Source organism: Miniopterus schreibersii, assembly GCF_964146895.1.
Source record: "Miniopterus schreibersii genome assembly, chromosome: 2".
In the NCBI taxonomy this organism is placed as follows: Eukaryota; Metazoa; Chordata; class Mammalia; order Chiroptera; family Miniopteridae; genus Miniopterus; species Miniopterus schreibersii.
In genome coordinates, this window is record NC_138102.1 from 182920086 (window position 1) to 182943467 (window position 23382).

The 23382-nt window shown below is 54.5% G+C and overlaps 1 protein-coding gene across 3 annotated transcripts in view; it reads left to right on the forward strand.

Moving 5' to 3' along the window:
* Window positions 1–5782: 5782 nt before the first annotated feature.
* Window positions 5783–23382, forward strand: part of ZC3H7B (zinc finger CCCH-type containing 7B) — a 41583-nt gene continuing 23983 nt past the window's right edge. Inside the window, exons 1-5 of one of the 3 annotated variants that reach the window (XM_081129091.1) lie at window positions 5783–5999; window positions 16518–16576; window positions 19337–19370; window positions 19515–19709; window positions 21605–21763. In XM_081129091.1, the coding sequence (XP_080985217.1) occupies window positions 16524–16576; window positions 19337–19370; window positions 19515–19709; window positions 21605–21763 (441 nt within the window). In that variant the 5' untranslated portion in view covers window positions 5783–5999; window positions 16518–16523. Of the gene's footprint in view, window positions 6000–14640; window positions 14663–16517; window positions 16577–19336; window positions 19371–19514; window positions 19710–21604; window positions 21764–23382 lie in introns of those variants that run through there. The other 2 variants (XM_081129093.1, XM_081129092.1) reach the window with 2 other exon arrangements.

Consider the following 23382-nt stretch of genomic DNA (forward strand, 5'->3'; position numbering starts at 1 on the left):
TACGGGAAACACAGAGTTTATTCTTGTGTTATTTATTTATTGTTGTATTACAAGTATAAACCTACTTTTGCCCCACCCTGAATATTACCAGCCATTTCCTTTCACTCACAGCTCATTTAATCTTTACAACCACAAAGGAAGTGGGCATCCTTACCCACCCTTCCCAGGTCAAAGATGAGAAAACCGAAGCTCCAGCCCTGTTCACACAACTGCTCAGATGTGGGCCGTCTTTCCATCCCCTTTCTCAGTCTTTGCCTACAAGGCCCACATCAAGTGCCACCTTCTTCAGGAGGCTGTCCTATACCACTGCAGCGGGGATGAGTCACTCTCCAGTGGCCCCCACAGCAAGCCGAAAACCCCCACAGCCCTGGGTCTGCGGGTTTTCTCACAATCGGAGTTAATGGTATTCTTGGCAGCTCCCTCCTTGATCCGGGAGAGCCTGGGGGTTAGATACTATTTCCGTCCTGGCAGCATCTGCTGGGGCCAGGCCTGCCGCAGGCACTTCAGGCTTCCTCATTGGAACGGGATTCCGGTCAGAGTCACTGGATGTTTGCTCAAAAGGAATCATCTTCTGAGAAGGCCGGGATTCCTGTGCTGACTCCAGCTAGTATCAGTCAAATCATTCTGGGGTGGTCTTGGGGTGACCCCCAGGCTCCCTTTTCCAGTTCACGTCCTGAGACTTTCCCGGCCCTCTGACACACGCCTCCCAAAGAGAAGAGGGAGGCAGGCGGTAGAACGTCTTAGGCTGATGAATCTGGGGTTTCCGAACTGGAAAGGACTTCTTAGTAGAAACTCAATGGCCTTCAAAGGCCAGGGAGGTCATAGCAGGTAATGGGGGCCTGTGGGGCTGTGGAGAACTTGAGAGCAGGTGTTCTGCTTGAAGGTGTTCACATTCTAAGCTAAAAATCACAAACCCAGCCTGACAGCCCCTTAGCAACCCAGATTCTGTGTGTGACCCCTGAATCTAGATTCTATCCCAAACCCCTTTAAAATCGAGACTGGGGTTTAGAAAGAAGAAGGGAAGGCGTTTCCCCAATGGTGCACAGTGAGTCAGAAGAGTCCAGCACCATCAGTGTTTCCAAGCAACCTGTTTGTCATCATCTCTCTCTCCTTCCCTTTCTCCAACTCTCTTTTGTTATCAGGTGAGAGCTGGTCTGTTTGTCTGGCCCTAGAAGTGGAACCACAGCCTTTGACCGACGGATAAAGTCATCTTAGGCCACCCCTCTCCTCAACAGATGAAGAACTGCAGCCCAGAGAGGTCAAATAACCTGCCCAAATTACACAGAAATTTAGACAAGAGACAGTAGAAGCCAGATCTTTTCAACACACACACTAAACAAGTCACTTTGTGAGTATGAGGGTGGGAATAGGGGAGGGGGACTGTCCAGGCCTTTCTCTCTGTTGTGAAGTGTGTTTCGTTTTGTTTTCTTTTTTTAATGTTTTGAAGAGGAAAGCAGGCTGCCTCTGGTTAGTTTGGTTTACTTTACCTGAGTGTTTTAAATTCCATTCTGGTGCCTGAAATCAAACTTAATTGCCAAATGTAAGTGGTATAAATAATATTTACGCTGGTTTCCTGAAGAGCTACCAAGGCTGCAGACTTGCCATTTAGTCACATCAAAAACAAATGCCTTAAGCATGCCAGACAGCGAGGTGTGGAGAGAAATCTCTAAGATCCTAATGAGTGGTGCCCTTGGGCCCCGGGAGAGAGCTGTGTGGGCCTGGCCTCCCTGCATGCAGGGCAGCCTGCCCCTCATCCGCAGGGGTCACCTCTTGGTGGGAAGGGGTCTCCACATGTTTATAAAAGACAACTCAAACCACATTCCCTCCTGGGTTTAAGCCCAGGGCTCTCCCTCAAAACATTCTCTCTCTCTCTTTTTTTTAACCTCAAACAACCTTAATTAAAATAATTCATTAAGTCTATAAATAGTTCTCGAGCATCTACTCTGTGCCAGGCACTGTTCCAGCTCCTGGGAGGCCAGTGATGAGTGAGAGAGAAAAGAATGGTGTCTGCAGAGGAGCTTAAATGCAGAACTAACATTTGTGAAGGGATTCCTAGTACCACATGCTTTGGGTAGATTGTTTTCTCTTTTAATAAGTATCTTGTTCCAAAACAGCAATGATTTTTTTTTTTTAAATGAAAACGGATGGTAATTTTTAAAACTTAGTATAAATGCAAAAGAGCATAAAAAAGAAAGTTTAAAAATTACCCGATTCGCTCTTAACGTAAATGTATGTGGATTGCTGGGTGAATGGGTAGAAGGATGACTACGTGATAAAGCAAATACAACAAAATGTTAACAATAGTAGCATAACCTAGGGCATGCGAGTGTAGTTCTCTCACCTTTCTGTGTGCTTGAGCGTTTTCATAATAACCCGTGGGGGACAAACGTGACCATGGTTTACTGTCTGCGTTTCACCCACTGTATTGTAGGCTGACCTACCTTAGCCTCTAAGCTCGCGGGTCCTCCCCCCTCTTTTTCTACGTCACCTTTGAGAACCTGAATTCTATGGGCTGCTTCCCAGAAGAATGTATGTTTTATTTATTTTTTAGTTAACTACACATTTGTTAGTCCTTTGCAGGCTTAATCCTCACAGTGACCCTATCGGGAAAGTACTCTTACTGTCCCCAACCTAAGCCTGAAATTGTGGTACATCCTTAGGGGCCTTCCCCACACCCCTGGGTGACATCCTTTGCGGAAGGACTGGGACCTGGGACTTTGCTGGAGCTGTGGGGACATGGGGCTTCTCTGCAGTCCCAGGACCCAGCGTGGAAATGAATGTTTGCTGAGCAAGTGAAGAAACACTGCACTTGGTTGCAGCTAAGGTTGCTATGTGCTCAGGCCCCACCCAGGACACAGCATGGGGGCCGGGCAGTGGCAGACCTGACCCTGGAGCAGGAGGTGCTCGCTGGACAAGGGATGACTGGATGACGTACCTGTCAGTTCCTCAAAGGTCAGAGCATGAGTGTCCGGCTCCCATTCTCCAGCAGCCCACTCACATGACAGGCCCTCGAGATGCACTCAGATTTAAGATGTCCACGTCACGGTGCAGCGGTCAGGCCTTTCAGGTGGACAGGCCTGGGACTGAATTCTGTCCTTCTGCCTCTTTCTTAGCAATGTGACCTCAACCAAGTCACTTCCTACTTTGTGTCTGTTTCTTTACCTGAAAACATGCAAAAACGATCCCTTCCTTACGGGGCTTGGGGGCCGGGGAGCATGGCTCATGGTAAATAAGAAGTGGTCCCTGTTACTGCTGTTTCAGCTTTAATATGGGGATGGGAACGCTGCTGCCCAAGGACACTGGCATTGGGGTTTCCCAGAAAACAGCCTGCTGGTGCCAGACTTGGGGCCTTCCTCTCCAAAGCACCACCACCCCCAGTTGGGGTCTTGTAAAGGCCCATTTACCATCCCAGATAGTTTAACTAGTTGGTGCCAAATTGAAGAGACGGGCCTGGCGTCCAGCTGAAGTCCCCCTTGAGTGATAAGGCCTCATGTAAGGTTGTGTGTTATTGCACTGGCCCTGGGATGGTGGGATCACCACGCCGCTCACCAGCCAATTCATCTGTGGCAAGATGCAGTCAAACAACTGGGCTCAGCATCTTCAGCCATAAAATGGGAGTGAAATAACAATGGCACCTAATCTGAAGAGCTGTCAAGGGTGTTTCACTGTGAAGTGCACAGTGGGTAAGGGAACTGACATTTATTCATCCCCTACGTGAGCAAGGCACTGTCCTACATGCTTTACAGGTATTATTTCACTGTAATCCTTGAAACAAACCTCATGTTGATTAGATGTTTAACCTTATTTGAGGAAACATGCTGTGAGGTTGCCCCGGCTCACACAGCTAGCAAGTGGCAGAGCTGGGTTCCAGCAGACCTTGGTCTTTTTTTTTTTTTTAAATATGTCTTTATTGATTTCAAAGAGAGGAAAGGAGAGGAGAGAGAGAGAGAGAGATAGAAACATCAATGATGAGAGAGTCACTGATCAGCTGCCTCCTGCACGCCCCCAACTGGGGATCGAGCCTTCAGCCTGGACATGTGCCCTGACCAGGAATCGAATCCCAATCACCTGGATCCTATGTCGACGCTCAACTGCTGAGCCACGCCCGGCCGGGCATGACCTTGGTCTTTCTAATGCCACCTCGGGGACATCTCCACCATACCATCCAGCCTCCCTGAATCACCAGGCTTGGCCTGTGGCTGCCTTTCGCCCATGATCTTGAGTCTGTTGCAGGTGACTGAGGGGTCCATCTCCCATTAAACGTTAGAATTCCCAAGGTTGTGCTTTTCAGAAATAATGAGTCAGAATCTCTGTGGTGAGAGGGAGGGATTAGAGGTCTTTATTTTATTTTATTTTTTATTTATTAATTTTAGAGCGAGAGAGAAAGGGAGGGAGGGAGGGCGGGGGAGGGAGAGAGAGAGAGAAAAGAAGCATCAATTTGTTGTTCTTATTTATACATTCATTGGTTGATTCTTATGTGTGCCCGGACTGGAGATCGAACCTCCATCTCCTGAATCCCAGGTCGATGCTCAACCCCTGAGCTACACCAGCAGGGTGAGGTCTTCATTTTAAACAATCCCCCCATCAGTGAGTCTGAGGGCCACTGTTCATTTCTGGACGTAAATATTTACCCTCTTTGTGCCAGAGGCCACTTTTTTGATTGTTAACCTTAGAGTAGCAAGGAGAGAGACAGTACCCACAGAAGGAAGAGTTTGAGAACTTCTGATGGTGCAAATGCATTTTTTCCCCTTTTAAGACTCCCTTAAAGCACATAGTAGAAGGCGTAGGAGGCTGTGTAAAAGACGCAGCTCAGGAGTCAGACTTGCCACCTTGAACAAGTCACTTCATCTCAAGCCTCAGTTTTCCATCTGTAAAATGGGCACACTAAAACCAATCTTCCAAGATTACCGTGAGAATTAAATAAGCGAACCGCATCAATTTCTCATCCCTCTTAGCATTTACTACAGTGCGTTTCAAATTTGTCTCAACAATGTATCTCCAGTTCCTAAGATGGTGTCTGGCACATATGGTTGTGGAAGAGAGAACATTTGTAAAGATAAAGTCTGCCAGGCTCATAGCCGATCCTCAATAAATTTTTAAAAAATATATACTCACACACACATATATATGTACATATGTACACACATGTACATACATGTGTGTGTGTACCATGAAGAGGGGTAATTGGAGAAAACTCTCAGGAATCAGGCTGGTAGGCTGGGATGACACTGTATTTGGAATCCCAAGCTCTGGGTTCAAATGCAGCCGGGCCCTGGTCAGCTCAGAGGCAGCGCCTGCAGGCTTGCAGCTGGTGTCTCTCCTCGGGTCATCTCCCCTTACCTTCTGGGCCTTCTAAGCAGCCTCAGATCCCTTCGGGAAAGATCCCACACGCAAAACACCCGCCAAAGCGAGGTGCTGACGCCTCTCTGAGCCCCAGGCCCTGCTCCGAGGGAAGGACGCAGGCAGCCGGGGTTTCGGGGAGCCGTCGGGGGCGCCTGGACACCCGCAGCTCCTCACCCCGGGAGGGCGAGGGCGGCGGCGCTGGGTCGCACCCGCGCCCGCCCCGGCGCGCAGAGCTGCCGGGCGCAAAGGCCTTAAAAGGGCCGGACACTGGGAGAAAGCCGAGGTGGATCCCGTCCCGAGCCTCCCCGGGGGCGGCGGCACGTCCCCGCCCCCGGGCCCCAGGTGCGCCCGCGCCGCCCCCCGGCCGGGCTGGGGAGCCGCGCTAGGACCCGAGGAGGAAGCGCGCGGGGCTCGCACGCGGCCCCCAGCGGAGCCCGGCGGCCGGCGCGCGGCTGGACATGAGCGCGCGGCGGGGGCTGCGGGGCCACGCGGACCGAGCTGCCGGGCGGCGGCGCCGGGCGCAGGATGCGGCCGCCCGTAATTAAATAGCACTTACTCTTATTATTACTAATAATAATAACGTAATCATACCTCTAGTCATAGCATACCACTTATCGGGCCCCGCGCAGGCCCGCGAGGAGCGCGGCCCGGCCGAGGTGAGTGCGGCGCGCGGCCCGCGGGCCACAGGCCGGGCCCGACCGCGTCCGGGCGGCGGGCGGGAGGGCGCGGGGGCCGGGAGGGGGGGCGGCGGGGAGCCGGGGCCGGGCCGGGGCCCGCGGGGCCACCTGGAAAGTGCATTTGGCGGGACGACAGCAGCGCCCCCCACCCCCACTCCCTCCTTTTGGGGGCCCCCGCCCGGTGCCCGTGCCCTGCCCCAAAGTTTCAAAGTTATTGTGCGGCCGGGGGCACCTGCCGGCTCTGAAGCGCGGGCGGGGGGGCGGGGGTTTTCTCCTGGGGGGGTTCTTTGCTCGGCGATCGGGGCCTTGGGGTGCGCGGGCGCGCTGCCAGCCCCGCGAGGGGGGCCCTGCCTTTTGTGTGCGCCTCGGCCCCGCAGCGCCGGGAGGCGGAGGGACCGCGGCCAGGGCCTGGAGCGCGGCCGCCGACGGGCGCCCCTGCCGGCTGCGGCGGCCACGCGAGCCCGGGGATCCCGGGCCTGCAGCCGGGCCGGGGGAGGGGGCGGCAGGAAAGGGGGGCGCGGGCTGGGCGGGGGGCATTTCCGGTCTCGGACCCCGAGGCCTGAGCGGGGCCAGTCGCGGGGAGCGGGGCGCGGCTCCAGCGCCTGGGGGGGCCCGGGGAGAGGGGGGCCCAGCCGCTGCCCCCCAGCCTGGGACCCCCTTGCGGGGCTCAGACGCGGCCGCGGGCCTGGACCGGGGTCTCCAGAGACAAAGCAGGGTCGGGGGGGGGCGCAGGAACGATCCGCGGACAGACCCTGGTGCTGCGGCGACAGCGCGGCCTTCGGGGGGACAACGGGGGCGGGCCGGGCGGCAGCGGGGTCCCCGGCTGCCAGCCTGGGAGCCCCGACTTCTCACCAGGTCTCTGGGCGCCTGCGTCCCCCCGTCTCGCAGCAAGAGCAGAGCGCAGGTCCCAGAGCTGCCCCGGGGGTGCCCGACTGTCCCACATGGGAAAGCTCCAGCGGGGTCTGCGGTCCCCCCGCGCCCCCCACGGCCGTGCCCGCGCCCCGTCTCCTTTGTCCCTCCCGTGGGGGTGACGCTGGGCCGAGCGGGAGCGGTGGGGGCCCTGCGTCCGGGCGGCCAGGCTGGGGCCCAGGCTGGTAGCTGCGGGGCCGGGAGGGGGTTTGTGGGCCACGGGCGCCCTGACTTCCAAGCACCTGGCTGTTTGCTCCCCACGACAGCGAGGAGTGTGGGTTTGGGGCTCAGGGGCTCCCTGGGATGAGCTGGCCTCTTGTCTCGGGTACGGGAAAGCAGGTTTGGGTGTGAAAGTCTGAAAAGCGATATTCCCGTAAATAGCACTTTTTAGTCTGTAAGTCAAGGGCGTTCACGTTCGCTGGCTCATCCGTCCCCGCAGCAGCCACGTCAGGTGGACACGCTTCAGGTGGACACGCTTCAGGCCTCCCTTTCGGGTGAGAAGCCCGAGGCTTGGAGGACGGAAGGTCAGGGAAGGCTTCCTGCAGGAAGTGAAGCTTGAGCTGGCGAGAGCGGGAAGGCTTGGCGGGTAAGCACAGGATGTGATGCCCGGCCCTGGGAGGTCGCCGTGCTTTCGCTCTGATCCTTACGGTGGCTCCATGAGGGGCGGGCGTCATTAATCTCCATTTCACGGTTCAAGAAACTGAGAAGCACAGGATGTGTGTGGCTGGCCCAAGACGCCCCCCCCCCAGCTGGATTTGAACCCAGACCTGTGTGACTGTTGAATATGCTACATTGGAATCGGTGTCACCTCCAGTTGGTGACACCATTTAATGGGACCACCTCCATCTTAGATACGTAGATAAGAGCAGAGACCAGGACAGTCGGAACTGGCAAACGCAACAGGGGCCGGGGCTTAAGCTTAAAGGCCAGCAGGCTCCCCAAGGCCAGGGAGCCTTCAGTAAAATAACCTTCTGTTCCGGGACCTGGAGGGGCTGGCCTCCTAGATGTACCCTCAGAGGTTTCTGGAAGTGAGACTGGAGAAGGCAGAATGGCCGTGGAAGGAGGCCTGGGCCCTGAGCGAGGAGATCTACGTTCGGCTGCCTGGTGCCTGCTGGGTGGGTGCCTGGCTGGGTACCCTGGAGGAGCTCGTAGTCGGACAGGAGAAAGACATGGATGATTAACCCGAGCTGCCCAAGGACAGGAGCTGGGTCTGACTCACCCCCTGTGCCCCAAGCCTCAGTGGAGGTGCCAGTAGGACCCGTTCAGCCATTGTGTTGTCAGAGTGAATTATGCTCCACTGGAAAGGAGGAAGCTTTATTTTTTTGTCTGGGGGTGGAAGGTCTTCCTAGAAGAAGTGCCATTTGAATATTTGAAAGATGGCTTGAGAAAGGCCGCAGGAAGGGCATTCTGAGGAGATGCAGCGAGACGGACAAAGGCAGGGCCGTGTAAAGAAGGAACAGGCTGATCATCTGCTGCAGCCACAATACAGGCAGCAGGTGCGAGTTTCAGGTTCAAGTCCGGTTCTGCCGCTGAGCTCCCCTGTGTTCTCTGGGCCTGTTTTCCTTTCTGGAAACGAGCCCTGAGATTTGATGGTGTTTGACAGTAACCTGCGGGAGAAGCCCACTGCTGGGGGATCTGGACAGGAGACTCAGATGAGAGGAAGTAGAGGGGTTTATAGATTTTTAATAATTTAAAAACACTGATCCAGCAATTACCTAATGGTCAGGCCCCGTGTGAGTGCTTTTTCCTCGATTCGCTTATTTAATCTTTATAATAGCCCTACAGGTAGGCACTATAAGTATCCTCATTTTACTTTATTTATTTACTTCTCACTAATCTTAGAGAGAGGAAGGGAGGGAGAGAGAAACCACGATGTGAGAGAGAAACATCAATTGGCCGCCTCCTGCGGTCGAGCCCACAACCTAGGTATGTACCCTGACTGGGAATTGAACCTTCCACCTTTTGGTGTACCCGACAACTCTCCAACTGACTGAGCCACACTGGCCAGGGCTAATTTATCCACATTTTACAGATGAAGAAACTGTGGCACAGACAGGTGAAGTGACGTTGTGTAAGAGGCAGAGCTAGGGAGCAAACCCAGAGAGTCTAGCTCTTGAGTGAGCTCAGTGTGGGCCTAGGTCCTAGGTATGGCTGGGAGAGAGGAGAGGGGACAGATGGGGCAGCGGCCCGGCGTGGGCCTAGGCATGGCTGGGACGGAGGAGAGGGGACTGATGGGGCCGTGGTGGTGGTCTTCAGACAGCAGAGGGTGGAGGTTTCCCTGAGCAAGTCGGGCTGCAACCTGAAGCTGGAGCCTGAGCCTGGGCTGATGAAGTGACAGCTCAGTGTCAGCTCCCAGGAGCCTCCACAGAAGCCAGCTCTTTTCATCACACTTAATGGCCCATAGAAAACGGGCTCGTTTTCCTTTCTCTGTCATCACCAGCTACAGGGCTGCCTTCCGCCTTTTTTATTTCCCCTGGTTAATCTGCTTCTCGGCGTGTCTTGATGGCTTCTGCAGGTGCATTAGCGCTGTTTCCCCACTAGGCCGTGGAGGCCCAGAGGAAGGGGCGGCAGCATTTCTGACTCAGAGCCCAGCAACAGCCAACTTCTGGTCAGCAGCAGCTCCTGGGCCTGTGTCGGAGGCTGAGCCACCAGCTTGATGGCAGTAGTGACAGCAGCCACCGCATATTTAACACTGCTGTGGGCCAGCACAGTGCTGGCGCTTTCTGTGTCTTACTCAACCCTCTTAACTCGTTGAGGCAGGAACAATTATTAGCAGCCCCATTCTGCAGACGAGGAGACTGAGTCTCCAAGATCACGTGCTGTGGTGGAGCAGGGGGTCAGAGGGAGCCAGGCACAGCAGGCTCCCGAGTCTGAGGTCTTAGCTGCCGCGCAGGAGTGACGCCTTCATGTTATTTTGGTCTCCGTGGAGCTCTTTTCTTATCTGTCTGGAAATTCTCACTATCTAACATCTGTATCACGCTTTTGCCCACAGTCTCTCATTAGTCCCCGTGACAGTCTTTCAAAGTAAGAGATGTCCCTCTTTTTCAGGAGAAAACTAAGGGTCACCCACTCTCGTATCCTGTCCACAGCATGACTCAGAAAGGGAACAACGTGTTAGAGCCTTGTCTTCCGAAGTGCAGGGGTCAGCCAGCGAGCAGCCGTTGGCACTTCCTGTGAGGGCTGCAGGGCAGGTCGAGGCTGTGACCCTTCTGGGGTTTTCAGAGGTTTGTCTGCTGTTGTCCCCACAGCATTCAGTGGCATGTCTGTTCCCCTGTGTGCAGAGCAATGCAGGGCAGGGAGTCCAAAGTCCTGATTTTCACCCCCAACCCCAGCACACGCTAGCTACGTGATCTAGGGCACAGTCGTTTCATCAGTCTTGGCCTCAGTCTCCTGTTCTGTGAAACAGCCTCAGGTTTGCTGTGAGTCTCAAATGAAGGAACTCTGAAAGCTATAAAGACCACTCAGTGTCTCTATAGGGCATGGTTGTGGTTGCCATGAGTGTTTAATAACTTCCAGAATGTTCCTAAATTAGCTCCATAGCCCTCTTGATCCAGGCCTGGACCACTGCAGTAGTCTCCCAGCTAATTTCCCAGCTCCCCCTCTTGTCATCCATCCTCAGTGCAGCAGCCAAAGGGGTCTTCTCAGGATTTAAATGAGACCCTGTCGCTCCCTGCTGAATACCTTCCCATGGTCTCCTGACACGCAGAACACAGCGCCTTCTCTCCAACGTGGCCTGCATGCAGCGCTCCGACTGGCCCAGCCTGTCCCTTGCACCTTGCTTCCTGCTTGGCTTCCCTTCACTCCAGTATTGTCACACCGGCCTCTGTCTTTTCCTTGAACATTCTGGGTTCATTCCCGCCACATGGCCTTTGCCTTTGCTGTATCCTCTGTTGGGTATACTCTGACCCGCCTCCCATGTTCCCATGGCTGGCTCCCTCTTTTACCTTTTAAATGCTACCTCCTCAGAAGGGCCTTCCCTAAGCTCCCAGCCACCCCTCATCACTCCCTGCCATTTCCTATTTTAGTTTCCTTGTAACTCTTGTCTATACCTTTTTTCTTGTGCATTTAACACTGATCTGTTTCTTTGTCTTCCCACAGCTGGAACACAAACTCCACAGGCCAGGGACATTACTAACCTTGTTCCCCCAGCATCTGGCAGCGCCCCTGCATATGAAGGTGCTTTGTGGATATTTGTTGAATAAATGAGTAATAGTAGCAGGATGTCCCAGAACAGCCCTTGCCAAAAACGAGTGGCCTAGACAGAAACTGCCAAGAAATTGGTGTGGACTGATTGAAAATTACTTTTAGGTTATTTTTGTAAGTTGCCAGCATCCCGCTCAGCAGAAACACAAATTTCTGACCTCCTCTGCCCTTTGTAAATCTGCAAATTGTCTTGCAATGTGCGTATCATTAGCTCCATATATCAAAAGACAAAAACTGAGGCTCAGAGAGGTACCCGAAAGCTAGCGTGGGACAGTGCTGGGACTGGAGCCCAGGTCTGGCAGCCCACGCAGCTCTGCTCCTTGCGCCGACCCGGCCAGCCTCGCTGTCTTCAGGCTGTGAAGCCGGCAGAGCAGCCTATGAGACTCTCCTGGTGCCCGGGTGGTACAACCACGAGGATTTCTGAGCTCCTGTGAGCAGGAGTGGTGACTTCTCAATTGCTCAGAAGAAAGAAACTCCACAACGTTAAGTGGCCGTTCTGGACTGTGGGCCCCTGAGTGCTTTCTGTTTTGTTTTGTTATACTTGCGCATAATTCCCAAGGGTTGTACAATGAACTGCTGTTACTTTTCTATTAAACATCTCACTTGAGCCCCACAGCTGGTGGGTGGTGATGGAGCAGGAGCCTGGGCCCCCCGGACACACAGATGTGGCTTCCGGCCCTTCCTATGTCATTTGGCCCCCAGGTCGGTGGAAGCCTAAGAGGAGATTCCGAAAATTAAAATTCTCTGTAACTGGAACACTGCAGGCGGGGGGAGGCTTATGCTCTGCTGCTGACTCTTAGTTTGGTTTATGCAAGGGGGGGACAGTGGGGGAGGCCTAGGGGCAGTTTCCTGAACTTTGGTTTCTTTTGAGGTGGCCAGTTAAAAGCAAACAAAGTGCAAGTTGCTGAGGCCTGGGCACATTCCATTTCACTTCACGTCATTCCCTGACAGTGGCCCCTGGTGCTGCCTGGGGCAGTCGGGTACCTTCAGCTTTCTCCCTCCAGCTTTCTCCCTCAGCAGCTGGCAGCCGCGTGGCCTTGGGCAAGTCACAGACCCGTCAAGCCTCACTTTTAAGATTTTATTTTTTCAAGCCTCGATTTTCTGTGGAAAGTGGGGATAATAGCACCTACTTTTGAGATTATTGTAGGTATAAAAACATGATTCCTTAAAACAGAGCTTCTAAATCATTGCCGCCCCGCAGACCCCACCGGGCAGCCAGGGAAGCCTTCTCAGAACCGTTTTTAAGTGCATTCAACATAAAATACATAGGATTATGGAGGAAACCAATCCTATTGACCTGTGGCTGTGCTTTTTTATCAATGCAGTAAAAAGCAAGACCTAGCAGTGAGTAACATAAGTGCCGTAATTTCGAGGTTGTGCTGAGTGTGAGCAGCATTTTGTTATGTCTGCAGTAGCTGAAATGTGACGGGAGAGCGGTGATTTCTGGCGCTGACACTGTAGGGTGGATTGCCCACACCCATGATTGAAGGGCATGCTAAATATCAGCTCGGGGGTAGTGAAAAAAAACTTCTAAATGGACTCCTGAATTCTCTCCTGGGCCCCAGGTTCAAAATCCCTGTCATAAAAGGCACTTGACACCCAGCAGGTAGTCTCCAAAACTGAGCTGAGAGCCCTCCCTGACCTCCTTGGAGCAGGGGCTGTCAGGTGGACAGGCAGGGCCCATAAGGATTGTGGAGAAGGGACAGTGCAGACCTCGAATGCTGACTGGTGAAGTCAAGGATAGTGAAATGCAGCCTTCCCTGGTCTCTGAGTAAGCCACTGAGGGCTGGTGAGTCAAGACCCGGGCCAGGGATCTCGGCAGATGATGTAACCGCAGGTAGTGGTTGTGTGTGTGGCAGGTCTGCAGTGTGCACTGGCTGCTGCTCTTTCAAGAAACCTGGGCCACAAGATTCTTCTTCTTTACAGCTGCGTAGTATTCCATGGTGTAGACAGTATGGATGGACCTGGAGAATATTATGCTAAGTGAAATAAGCCAGGCAGCGAAAGACAGATATCACATGATCTCGCTTATATGTGGAATCTAAAGAACTTAATAACCTGATGAACAGAATAGATTCAATGACATGGAAGCATAGATGAGACTGATGAATGTCAGAGGGATGGAGGAGGGCGGGTGGGTGGAGGGGGAGAGAGTAACCAAAGAATTTATGTGCATATATGCACAACCCAAGGACACGGACAATGGTGGGGCGAGGCACTGGGGAGGGGGAAGGAACGGGGTGGAATGGGTCATTGGGGAGAAAAAGGGACATCTGTAATATTTTAAACAATAATAAAATTTAAAAAAACAAAAAACAACAACCTGGGCCAGATGAGTGCCAGGCGGCTACAAGTGGGATGAGACTGGAGGCATCCTGTGGGGACAGTGAGGAGCACCGTTGGGTTGGGAGGTGACTGAGTGGCCTCCAGCTCCATCACTGCCAGGGTGAGGGTTTGGGTTCAACCCTAACTGCCAGGGTTCAGATCCAGGCTCTGTCACTTACTATCTCTGGCAGGTTATTGCACCTCCTGTGCCTTGGTTTCCTCATCTGTAAAATGGTGCAGATGATAGTACTTTCTTATGGGGCATTATAAGGACTAATTGTTATATTTAAAGCTCCTAGAACAATACCTGGTAGGAGAAAGTGCTTATTAACTGAGGACTGAAATCAGCTTCTAAGCTGTTATTCCAGGATTTGGGGGCTCTACTTCCTCCCAGCAGGTTCCTGACCCTGTTCCTCTGGTTCCCAGAGATCAAGCAGATGCAGCCTCTGCCTTCAAGGAGCTCATCGTTTAGAGAGAGCAGGGTTCATATGCACATAGTTTCAGGATAAGTGCCGTGGCTGTGGTGAGCTCCGGGTGCTGTGCTAGAGTGGGGGTCGGGGAGGCAGGCTTCCTGGTAGAGAAGCCACCCAAGCTGAGCTTTACCGAAGCACTGGGCACTGGGCACTGGCCAGGGTGGGAAGGAAGTGGGGGTGCTAGGGTGTTCCAGACAGAAGGGGCAGCTGAATGGGAAGCCACCAGTCTAACGTCGCCAGAGTGTGACAGTCCAGGCCGGGCCACGGGCTGGAGGGGGGCCATGCCCCGCAGTGCTGTGTGCCGGGGCTTGTCCTCCTGCCAGTGGGTGTCATGGAAGGTTCTGTTTGTTTAACTTTTTATCCGCAGGAAGTTGCCAAAATAGCACAGAGTTTCCTGTCCAGCTTCCCCGGATGGTAATATATAGTTATCTTGTCTTATCCAAACCAGAAAATTGGCATCGCTACATTACTGGACTACAGCGTGTATTCGGTTTTCACGTTTTTTAAAAACCTGCACTCGTTTGTGTGTGCGCACGTGCACACCCCGAAGGGTTTTGAGCAGGGGAGGGACAGTGACTCACGTGTGGACAGATGTCCTTGACCACCAACCAAATGGCAGCAGATAAGAGGGGCCTCCCTGGAGGCCATTGGCGAGAGATGACGAGGGCCTGAGAGATAGCCGTGGTTGTGGAGACACTGGGAGGAGCTGTGGAGGGCAGGAAAGTTTCAGAGGTAAAGGCGGAAGGAGTTGGAGATTGGCTGGACAGGATGGCTGTTGCAGCTATGGCTAGAGTTGGGGGTTCATGGCGGAGGAGCGAGGTTAGGGAGAAGCTGCGGAGTTGGAGGATCAGCCCCCCCAGCTGGGGTGGGCACCAGGGAGGACTTTATGGACATGGAGGCATCTGAGCTGGGTTTTAAAGGATGCATAGGAGTTGGCTAGGGGTGTGTCGGGGGGCATTCTAGGTAGAGGGCCTAGGATTAGGAAAGGCATGGAAGTCATAAGCAGCTGTGGGTGTTGGACATCCAGGTAGCACTGCCCAGAAGGTAAGAGATATGAATCTGAAATATTGGGGAGGGGGTGAGCCTGGTGGGAGGAACAGAGCTGTGAGTCATCGACATGACTCATGAGATCACGAAATGCAAGAGCTCATCTGGGGAGAGTGTAGATTGGGGAGAGCAGGAGTATTGTCCCTTAAACGGACGCTTGGGTGCGTTGGCCTCAAGACCTGGGTGGAGGAAGAGGAGCCCCTAGCAGACGGAGCAGGACTGATCAGAGAGGTGGGTGTGAGGAGGACCTGGCAGGTGCCAGGAAAGGCGAGTGAAGCACTGTCCCTCTGCTGGACTCAGCAGTGAGGTGGTCCCTGGGTTGGGGAGGACCCTTGGCAAGCACCTGCAGTGGAGTGGGAGTGGGGTTGCCGTGAGTTGAAGAGTGGAGTGGGAGGCGAGGATATGGAGACAGTGTAGACAACTCTTCCACAAAATGTGACCAAGGAAGGGAGGAGAGGTTGTGCAACAGCCGGAAGGGAGGGGACTTGTTTTGAGCCTGATGACAGGCTGAGAGGTCCTGGGGTGGGGACTGATTGCTTAATGGGGGACAGTAAGGGTGATGGTGATGCGTGTGGGCTCTGGAGCCAGGCTGCTGGGTTTGAATCTCAGCTCCCCCATGAACCAGCTGTGTGACCTTGGGCAAGTCTCTCGAGCTTCTCTGTGCCTCTGTTTCCTCCTCTGCAAAATGGGACCGAGAGCAGTGCCTGTCTCAGGGTTGTGCGGGAGGTAAGGGTTAAGGAAGGTACTGTGTGTAAAGCGATCATGACACATGGTTACCACTCAGCAACTGTTTATATTGGTACTGATTGTTAACGTCGTATCAGTTTTTCTTGTTTACGTGTTTAACACTTGCTCTTACCTGTAAAAAGTCTGAGTTGGATGCGTTGGTGTTCATTCATCTGTTTCTCTTACCACCATTTATGAAGATGGTGCACATAGGACTGAATGGAGGGACTTCTGGGGGGCATGAAAGGAGAGTGGCCTGGGTTCAGATCCTGCCTCAGCTCTTTGCCACCTCACGACGGAGGCTCCCGGAGCTTCAGCTCCTCCTCGGTGAAATGGGGAGAGAATGACACCTGCCTCGCTGTACTGTTCAAAGATTCAATAAGACCCCTAGGCCGAGTGCCTGGCCCAGGGTGTGGTGCTACCTTGTGTGTATAATCACCGGTATTATTTTGCCTTTTCAGTCTCTTCTCCACAGGCTGAGTTTGATGGTTAAACAGGTTTTTTCCTTGAACTTGAGGGGTCCCTTGTAGTATTGCAGCCCAAGCCACGTGTGGAAAAGGGCTGGTGGCCTCCATGCGGCCCCTTGGCCATCGAGGGCACTCTGCAAGCTCTGTGTCCAGTGGGACGTGGGCATGGAGGGTAGGGGCTGCATGGCCTGGTTCAGACAGTCTTTGGAGACCCTGAGACAGGTTACTGCCCCCGGTGACCCCCTTCTGCACCCGTGAAATGGGATGAGTGAGGGCGAGGCCATGCGGGGGGAGGCTGATGGCCCCTGGCCCCTGCCGCCTAACTGATGTACTGTTCTCTCCCCCAGAGACTGATGGAGAGGCAGAGACGGAAGGCGGACATCGAGAAGGGGCTGCAGTTCATTCAGTGAGTGGGCACTGGGGCGGGCTGGGCGCGTGGGTCCTCCAGAGGGGACGCCTGGAGCAGCAGGCTCTCTCCAGCTCCCCCCTTGCTCGCTGCGCCTTTGCTGGTCGGGCTCTGTGTGTGGGGGGGAGTGGGGAGGCGGGATGTGCTAGGAAGGGCTGGCATGGCCGGGGCTCGGGGGCTGGATCTGTGAGCCCCCCCGTGAGCCATGAACCCCACGTGCACACGCGCGCCTGACCGGCTTACCCTCGGTCTTGTCCGGCATACCATTTCACCCTTGCTGTCCACATGTGCTCGTTAGTTCTCCTGCTTCCTGGTCACATCGTATGATAAATCAATGGTTCCCACTTAATGAGCACATCGCTCAGGCTCCGTGCTGGGCCCGTCACATCCATCACTGTTCTTCCCAACAGCCCAGGAAAGTCGTCGGTCTTTTCGCAGATGAGAAAGCCGAGGTTCAGAGATAAGGAACTTGTTTAAGGTCGCACGGGATTCTGACCCCGATCTGGCTGAATCCCAAACCATATTTCTTTCTAGTACCTACATGCCATGTTTTGCTGTGGGTTTTTTTGTGTGTTTGTTTTTTTGTTAAGTATATCTTTATTGATTTCAGAGAGAGGAAAGGAGAAGGAGAGAGAGAGAGAGAAACATCAATGATGAGAGAGTCATTGATCGAGCCCACAACCCAGGCACGTGCCCTGACTGGGAATTGAACCCCGATCGCCTGGATCCTAGGTCAACGCTCAACGGCTGAGCCATGCCTGGCCGGGCTGTTTTGTTTTGTTTTTACACAAAAAATATTTGTACTACTTTTCCTCTTTTATCTCTTAAATAGATTCTCAAAGAGCTGTTAACACGATGTAAATGAAGTGTTAGCTTCTGGGTCCTTCACTTGCCCGGGTCCCCTCTGCCGCCCTGAAAGGTCCTCAGTAGTTCTGTGATCTTTTTTTTAATCTTCACCCAAGAATATTTTTTCCATTGCTTTTCAGAGAGTGGAAAGGAGACAGAGAGAGAAACATCGATGTGAGAGAGACACATTGATTGGTTGCCTCCCGCATGCGCCCCAACCGGGGCCAGGGATCAAGCCTGCAACCGAGGCATGTGCCCTTGGTCAGAATCGAACCCAAGACCCTTCAGTCCGCAGGCCGACCCTCTAACCACTGAGCCAAACCAGCCAGGGCTGTGTTATTTTTCTTAAACAGGACTCCCCACAAAACCGGGACTTGCATCTACATCCCCTCATATGAATTCCCTAATTTCGTCGCTCACTAGACCTGTGTAATGTGACCTGCCTCTTCACCACCGACTAGGTCCCCCTTCTCATGCGGGGCCATGCGGCTCTCACGGAGCTGCGTTCGTGGTCACCCCACACCCTCCCGCAGCGGCAGTGTGGTCAGTTCCGCTCGGGCCTGGCCAGCAGGGCCTGGCCGCTCCTCCCTTCACTGGGGCCAGTCTTTTTCCGTTTGGGGAGGCCTTTGATTTGGGGAAAGTGCGCCTGTTTTCTTCGGAGGCCAGTCTGGTGAGCGAGGGAAACCTGCAGAATACCGTCTTCCATGAGAACTCTGGCCTTGAGTCACTGACGTCTGTGGGGTCGGAGCTCCGAGCCCTCATCTCGGTTCCCCTGCTTCCTGGGTGGTCTTGGGCCTGTGAAACAGAGGTAATGGCACGTCCCTCACAGGGTCGCTGCGCCTGCGGGATTAGCTCCATGCGCTGTTTCTCCTTTCCGGGGGAGATGTAAGAAGGTATAGCAGTGGGACAGCCTCCGGGGACCCATGCGTTGGCCTCCCAAGGGACCACTTTGCAGGATAACTCAGTGGGACTCACTCTTTGTAAAACCCATGTTTTCTCACACACACACTTCATGTGCTTAGCAAACGGGTGGTGGGCACAGGGCGCTGTAGCAGCCATGAAGTGACCTGGACGGGGCGGTGGCGCTGGCTTGCAGAGGGCCTCTAACACCAGAGGAGAGGCTGGAGGTGGAGACCAGTTAGGGGGTGATGGCAGCCTGGGCTGGGGCCGTATGGGGAAGGAGGGACGGGCCCTGGTCTCTGACTGTGGGAAGCAAGTGAGAGGGTCCCATCAGGGACACCTCTTCACCCCCTGGGGACCTCTGACATCTCCTCTCACCATTCTCACTCACCGGCTTAGGCGGCTCTTTCTTGCCCAGGTGTGGGTGACGTGCTCGGCGATGGAAAGAGCTCAGCCCTGTTCTCTGGCCCTGGCTATGACGTTGCCCTGCTGTGTGACCTTGGGCAAGTCACTGCCTCTTTTTGAGTGTTTGTTTTCTCCTCTGTGACATGAGGGACCAGGAGGCAAACCCCAGTTTCCCTTGCAGCTCAGCCATTCAGCCTCACGGATGTGCCCCAGTTCTCCTGGGCTGATACTTTCTACCACACTTAGCTGGTGGTTTTGGTCACAGGAGAGCCAGGGGTACCCCAAGACCCCACCTACTTTTCCAAATCTGGCATGAGGGGTAGACAGGCTCTGAGTATGCCTGGCATTGGCTCGGGTCGTGTGTGTTTTGTGGGAAGGGACGGGAGAGGGGGACCTGAGGTGGACTTTTGGTGACACCCAGGGGCCTGCAGCTGCAGGTTTGGTTGGGCGGGACGCAGTCATTCCCAGAGGATGGCTGGCCTGAGCTGGAGCTGGTCTGCTCTATCTCAGCGTCTGCACCTAGGCGAGCCTGGCTGTGGCTCCCAGATCTGCGTGCGGCTGGGACCCGCGGTCTCACGCACACCTCATTTTCCTCTGCTTCTCCCGCAGGTCGACTCTACCCCTAAAGCAAGAAGAGTATGAGGTGAGTGTCGGCTGCCGGGCTGGGGAAAGCGAAGGGCAGGGGTGTCCAAAAGAGGAGGGTGTGGAGCTGGGGGCAGGGGACTAGGGGCCGGGGCTGGGCCAGAGGGAGAAAGCCCCCTGAGCCCCTCTACCTGCCCCCGGGCAGGCCTTTCTGCTCAAGCTGGTGCAGAACCTGTTTGCTGAGGGCAATGACCTGTTCCGGGAGGACTGCAAGCAGGCCCTGGCGCAGTACATGGAGGGGCTGAATGTGGCCGACTACGCCGCCTCCGACCAGGTGGCCCTGCCCCGGGAGCTGCTGTGCAAGCTGCATGTCAACAGAGCCGCCTGCTACTTCACCATGGTGAGCCTGGTGCCCTCCCTTTCTCCCCTACCCCACCCTAATCACTGTGTCCCCAGATGCCCAGACAAGCCAGGCCCGTGCCACGGGGAGCCTCTGCAAGGCCGTCTCCTCCACCTCCTGCTGTCTGAATCTCACCATATATTCCCTTGGCTCTCAGCCTGGCTGCATAACACATTTACCTGGAAAGCTTTTAAAGTATTAATACGTGGCCTGGCCTGCGTGGTTCAGCAGTTGAGCATCGACCTAGGATCCAGGAGATCATGGTTCGATTCCCGGTCAGGGCACATGCCCGGGTTGGGGGCCTGATCCCCAGTAGGGAGCGTGCAGGAGGCAGCCAATCAACGACTCTCTCATCATTGATGTTTCTCTCTCTCTCTCCCCGTCTCCCTTCCTCTATCTGAAATCAATAAAGATATATATTTTTTAAAAAGTACTAATACATAGTAAACAAAATTGAAAAATGACTCTGGTGCCCAGCTGTGGCTGAGTCGCTCAGTTGGTTAGAGCATTGTCCCAGCACACCAAGGTTGCAGGTTTGGTCCCCGGTCAGGGCACATACAAGAATCAGCGAACGAACGCATAAATAAGTGGGACAACAAATTGACATTTCTTACCCTCCTTTTCTTTCTCTAAAATCAGTCAATCAATAAAAAGTGTTTTAGATAAACATTTTTATTTATTTATTTAATCGTCACCTGAGGATATTTTTTCCATTGGTTTTTTAGAGTGGAGGGGAGGGAGGAAGGTGAGAGAGAGAGAGAGACATTGATGTGACAGAGACACAAGGATTGGCTGCCTCCCACCCAAGCCCTGACCGGGGCCGGGGGTCGAGCTTGCAACCGAGGTACGTGCTCTTGACCAGGAATTGAACCTGGGGCCCTTTGGTCCAAGGGCCAACACTAACCACTGAGCCAGACTGGCCACGGCAAGAAACATTTTTTAAAAATGGCCCTGGTGCCTAAGCCCTACCCCAGATGGATTATGTTAGAACCTCGGGGTGGCCTGGCGTTGGCGGGAGTCTGTGGACATCAGGGCTGAGAACCTCTCCCCATCGCGCTGCCTCTTTGTGCAAACCTCTGGCCTCTCCCGCTCCTCCCTCCTGGGCCCCTCGCCCCCGTCCTCCCCTCACTTCTCTCTCTGCACGTCCAGCCTCCTCCTTGTCCCCTGCGCACTCGCTGACTCGGGCCCTCACCAGATCCTGCGGGAGGCCGTCCGCGGGCTCCTAGGGCTCCACAGGGGACTGTTCTGGGTGAACTGGGTACCAGGCGCCTGCTCACGCTCCTCTGTACACTGGCCGCCTTCATGATTTTACTTCCTCTTAAAGGCGCCTTTATCATTCAAGACCTTTTATTGATTCTTAGAGGGAGAAACAAGAGAGGCAGGGAGAGGGGGAGAGAGAGAGAGGGAAACATGGATGTGAGAATGGAGCACCGGTCGGCTGCCTCCTACACGCCCCCTACCGGGGACCGAGCCTGCAACCTGGGCGTGTGCCCTGGCTGGAACCGAACCAGCAGCCTGTTGGTGCATGGGAGGATGCCCGGTCAGCTGAGCCACACCGGCCAGGGCTCAGTCCGTGGTGTTCTGAACCAACGGCAGATGCGGAATAGATGTGCCTGAGCGACTGGGCTCATCACAGTAGCATGTGAAGGCCCTTCCCCTCCGGCGTCCTGACAGTGCCAGTTAGGAGCCCCTGCAGCGAGGCACACGGATGCCCTTGACCAGAGGGTGAACACCAGAGCTGTTTCCTGGAGCTCTGCAGCTTCCCCAAGCCGGGTCCTCCGGGTCCTCCATCTCTGCAGGGAAGGGAGAACGGTCCTCAGTCGGGGGAGGGTGGGGCAAAAGACCTGGGGGGGAGGGGAGGAGACTGACGCAGAGCACCCGCTCCCCTCCGGCAGGGCCTGTATGAAAAGGCGCTGGAGGACAGCGAGAAGGCGCTGAGCCTGGACAGCGAGAACATCCGGGCGCTGTTCCGCAAGGCGCGGGCCCTCAACGAGCTGGGGCGCCACAAGGAGGCCTACGAGTGCAGCAGCCGCTGCTCGCTTGCCCTGCCCCATGTGAGTATGGCTCTGTGCCCCTCTGGCCACACCAGAGGCCAGGTCCCAAGGCCCCGAGGCCGGGTGCCAGCCCTCTGCACTGGCCCTCACTCACACCAAGCCGCCCCATCTTTCTGAGCCTGTTTTTCCTGTTAATGGAGCTGCAGATGCTGCTGTTAACACTGAGCTCTATTGTGTGCGAGGCATTGCTAAAGATACATTGTATTAACTCATGTGCAACAAACAACCCTTTGAGGTAGATACAATTATCTCCATCTCAAAGATGACAGAGAAAGGAACTTCCCCAACTCACTGCTAGGGGGTGGCAGAGCTAAAATTAGAATCCAGGCAATCTGATTCTAGAATCCGTGATCCTAAGCTGTGAGACGTTCTGAGTACAGGGTTGTGGTGTGACTAAAAGGGGTACCACATGTGTGGGGTCCTAATGTCCAGGCTGGGGAAGAGACAACGGGAAATGACCGATAGAGAGCTTTGCTTGCCCCGGCCCACGCATGCCTGGGCACATGCCCGCCCCCCATTTACCCTACGTTTGGCAAGTGTTTGCTGAGTGCCCACACAGTACCCAGGTCTGTGCCTTTCAGGGACCCACAGTCTACTAGGAGATGAATGGAAACATCCCTGGGGTCTAGGCCTGGCCCCACCACTGACCCCTGGCATGACCTTAGCAAAGCACTTCCTCTCTCTGTATATCAGCTCCATGTCTATAAAGTGCCCATCCTACTTTATCCCTGAAATAACGGGTGTGAGAGGGCTTGAGGATAGGTAAATGTTTCCTGGGAAGGGCTGAGAGGACTCAGGAGTGGTCAGGATCCTGGAGGACTCCCTGAAGGAGGCGGGGCTTGAGTGGGTCTGGAAGAAGCAAGAAGGATTTGGGCGAGCAGAGCAGAGAGGAAGTCACATGCCCGATGGTCTGGGATATCGGTGCTTTGGGTCCTAATCTTGGATCTGCCACCTATAAGCTATGTGACCTTAGACACATGGCTTAGCCCTTCTGAGTTTGGTTTACACCCCTGTAAAATGGGGGTGATGGCCCAGCCGGCGTGGCTCGGCACTTGAGCATCGGCCTAGGATCCAGGAGATCACGGTTCGATTCCCGGTCAGGGCACATGCCCGGGTTGCGGGCTCCATCCTCACTCCAGTTGGGGGCGTGCAGGAGGCAGCCGGTTCTCTCTCTTCCTCTCTCTGAAATCAATAAAAATATATTTTTTAAAATGGGGGTGATGATAGGGCTGTGCTGAGGATGGAATCAGAAAATCACACAAGGCGGTTGGCTCAATAGCCGGACACGGTAAGTGTTCCGAAAACAGTCACTGTTAGTCCACTTTTTGTGTATTATTCTTGCTTCCCCACTTCAGGGTAGTTCACAACGAGAACCTTTCTCATGGCAGTTGTCCCCAGTCCGCACAGCATTTGCCAGCGTTCACAGCAGGCTCAGGTCCAGCCGTCGTGGCTGCCCACTCCTGGGAGGGCGGTGGCTTTACCCCACTGTACAGCCCAGCGAGGGCTGGCAGCTCACCTGAGGAGGGTACCCAGATGAGGGCTGCGGACTCTGAGTTGGAGAATTCCCCATTTTCCAGCCTTTGTGGGCCAATCCTGATTGAACCCTGCTTCGTGCTGGG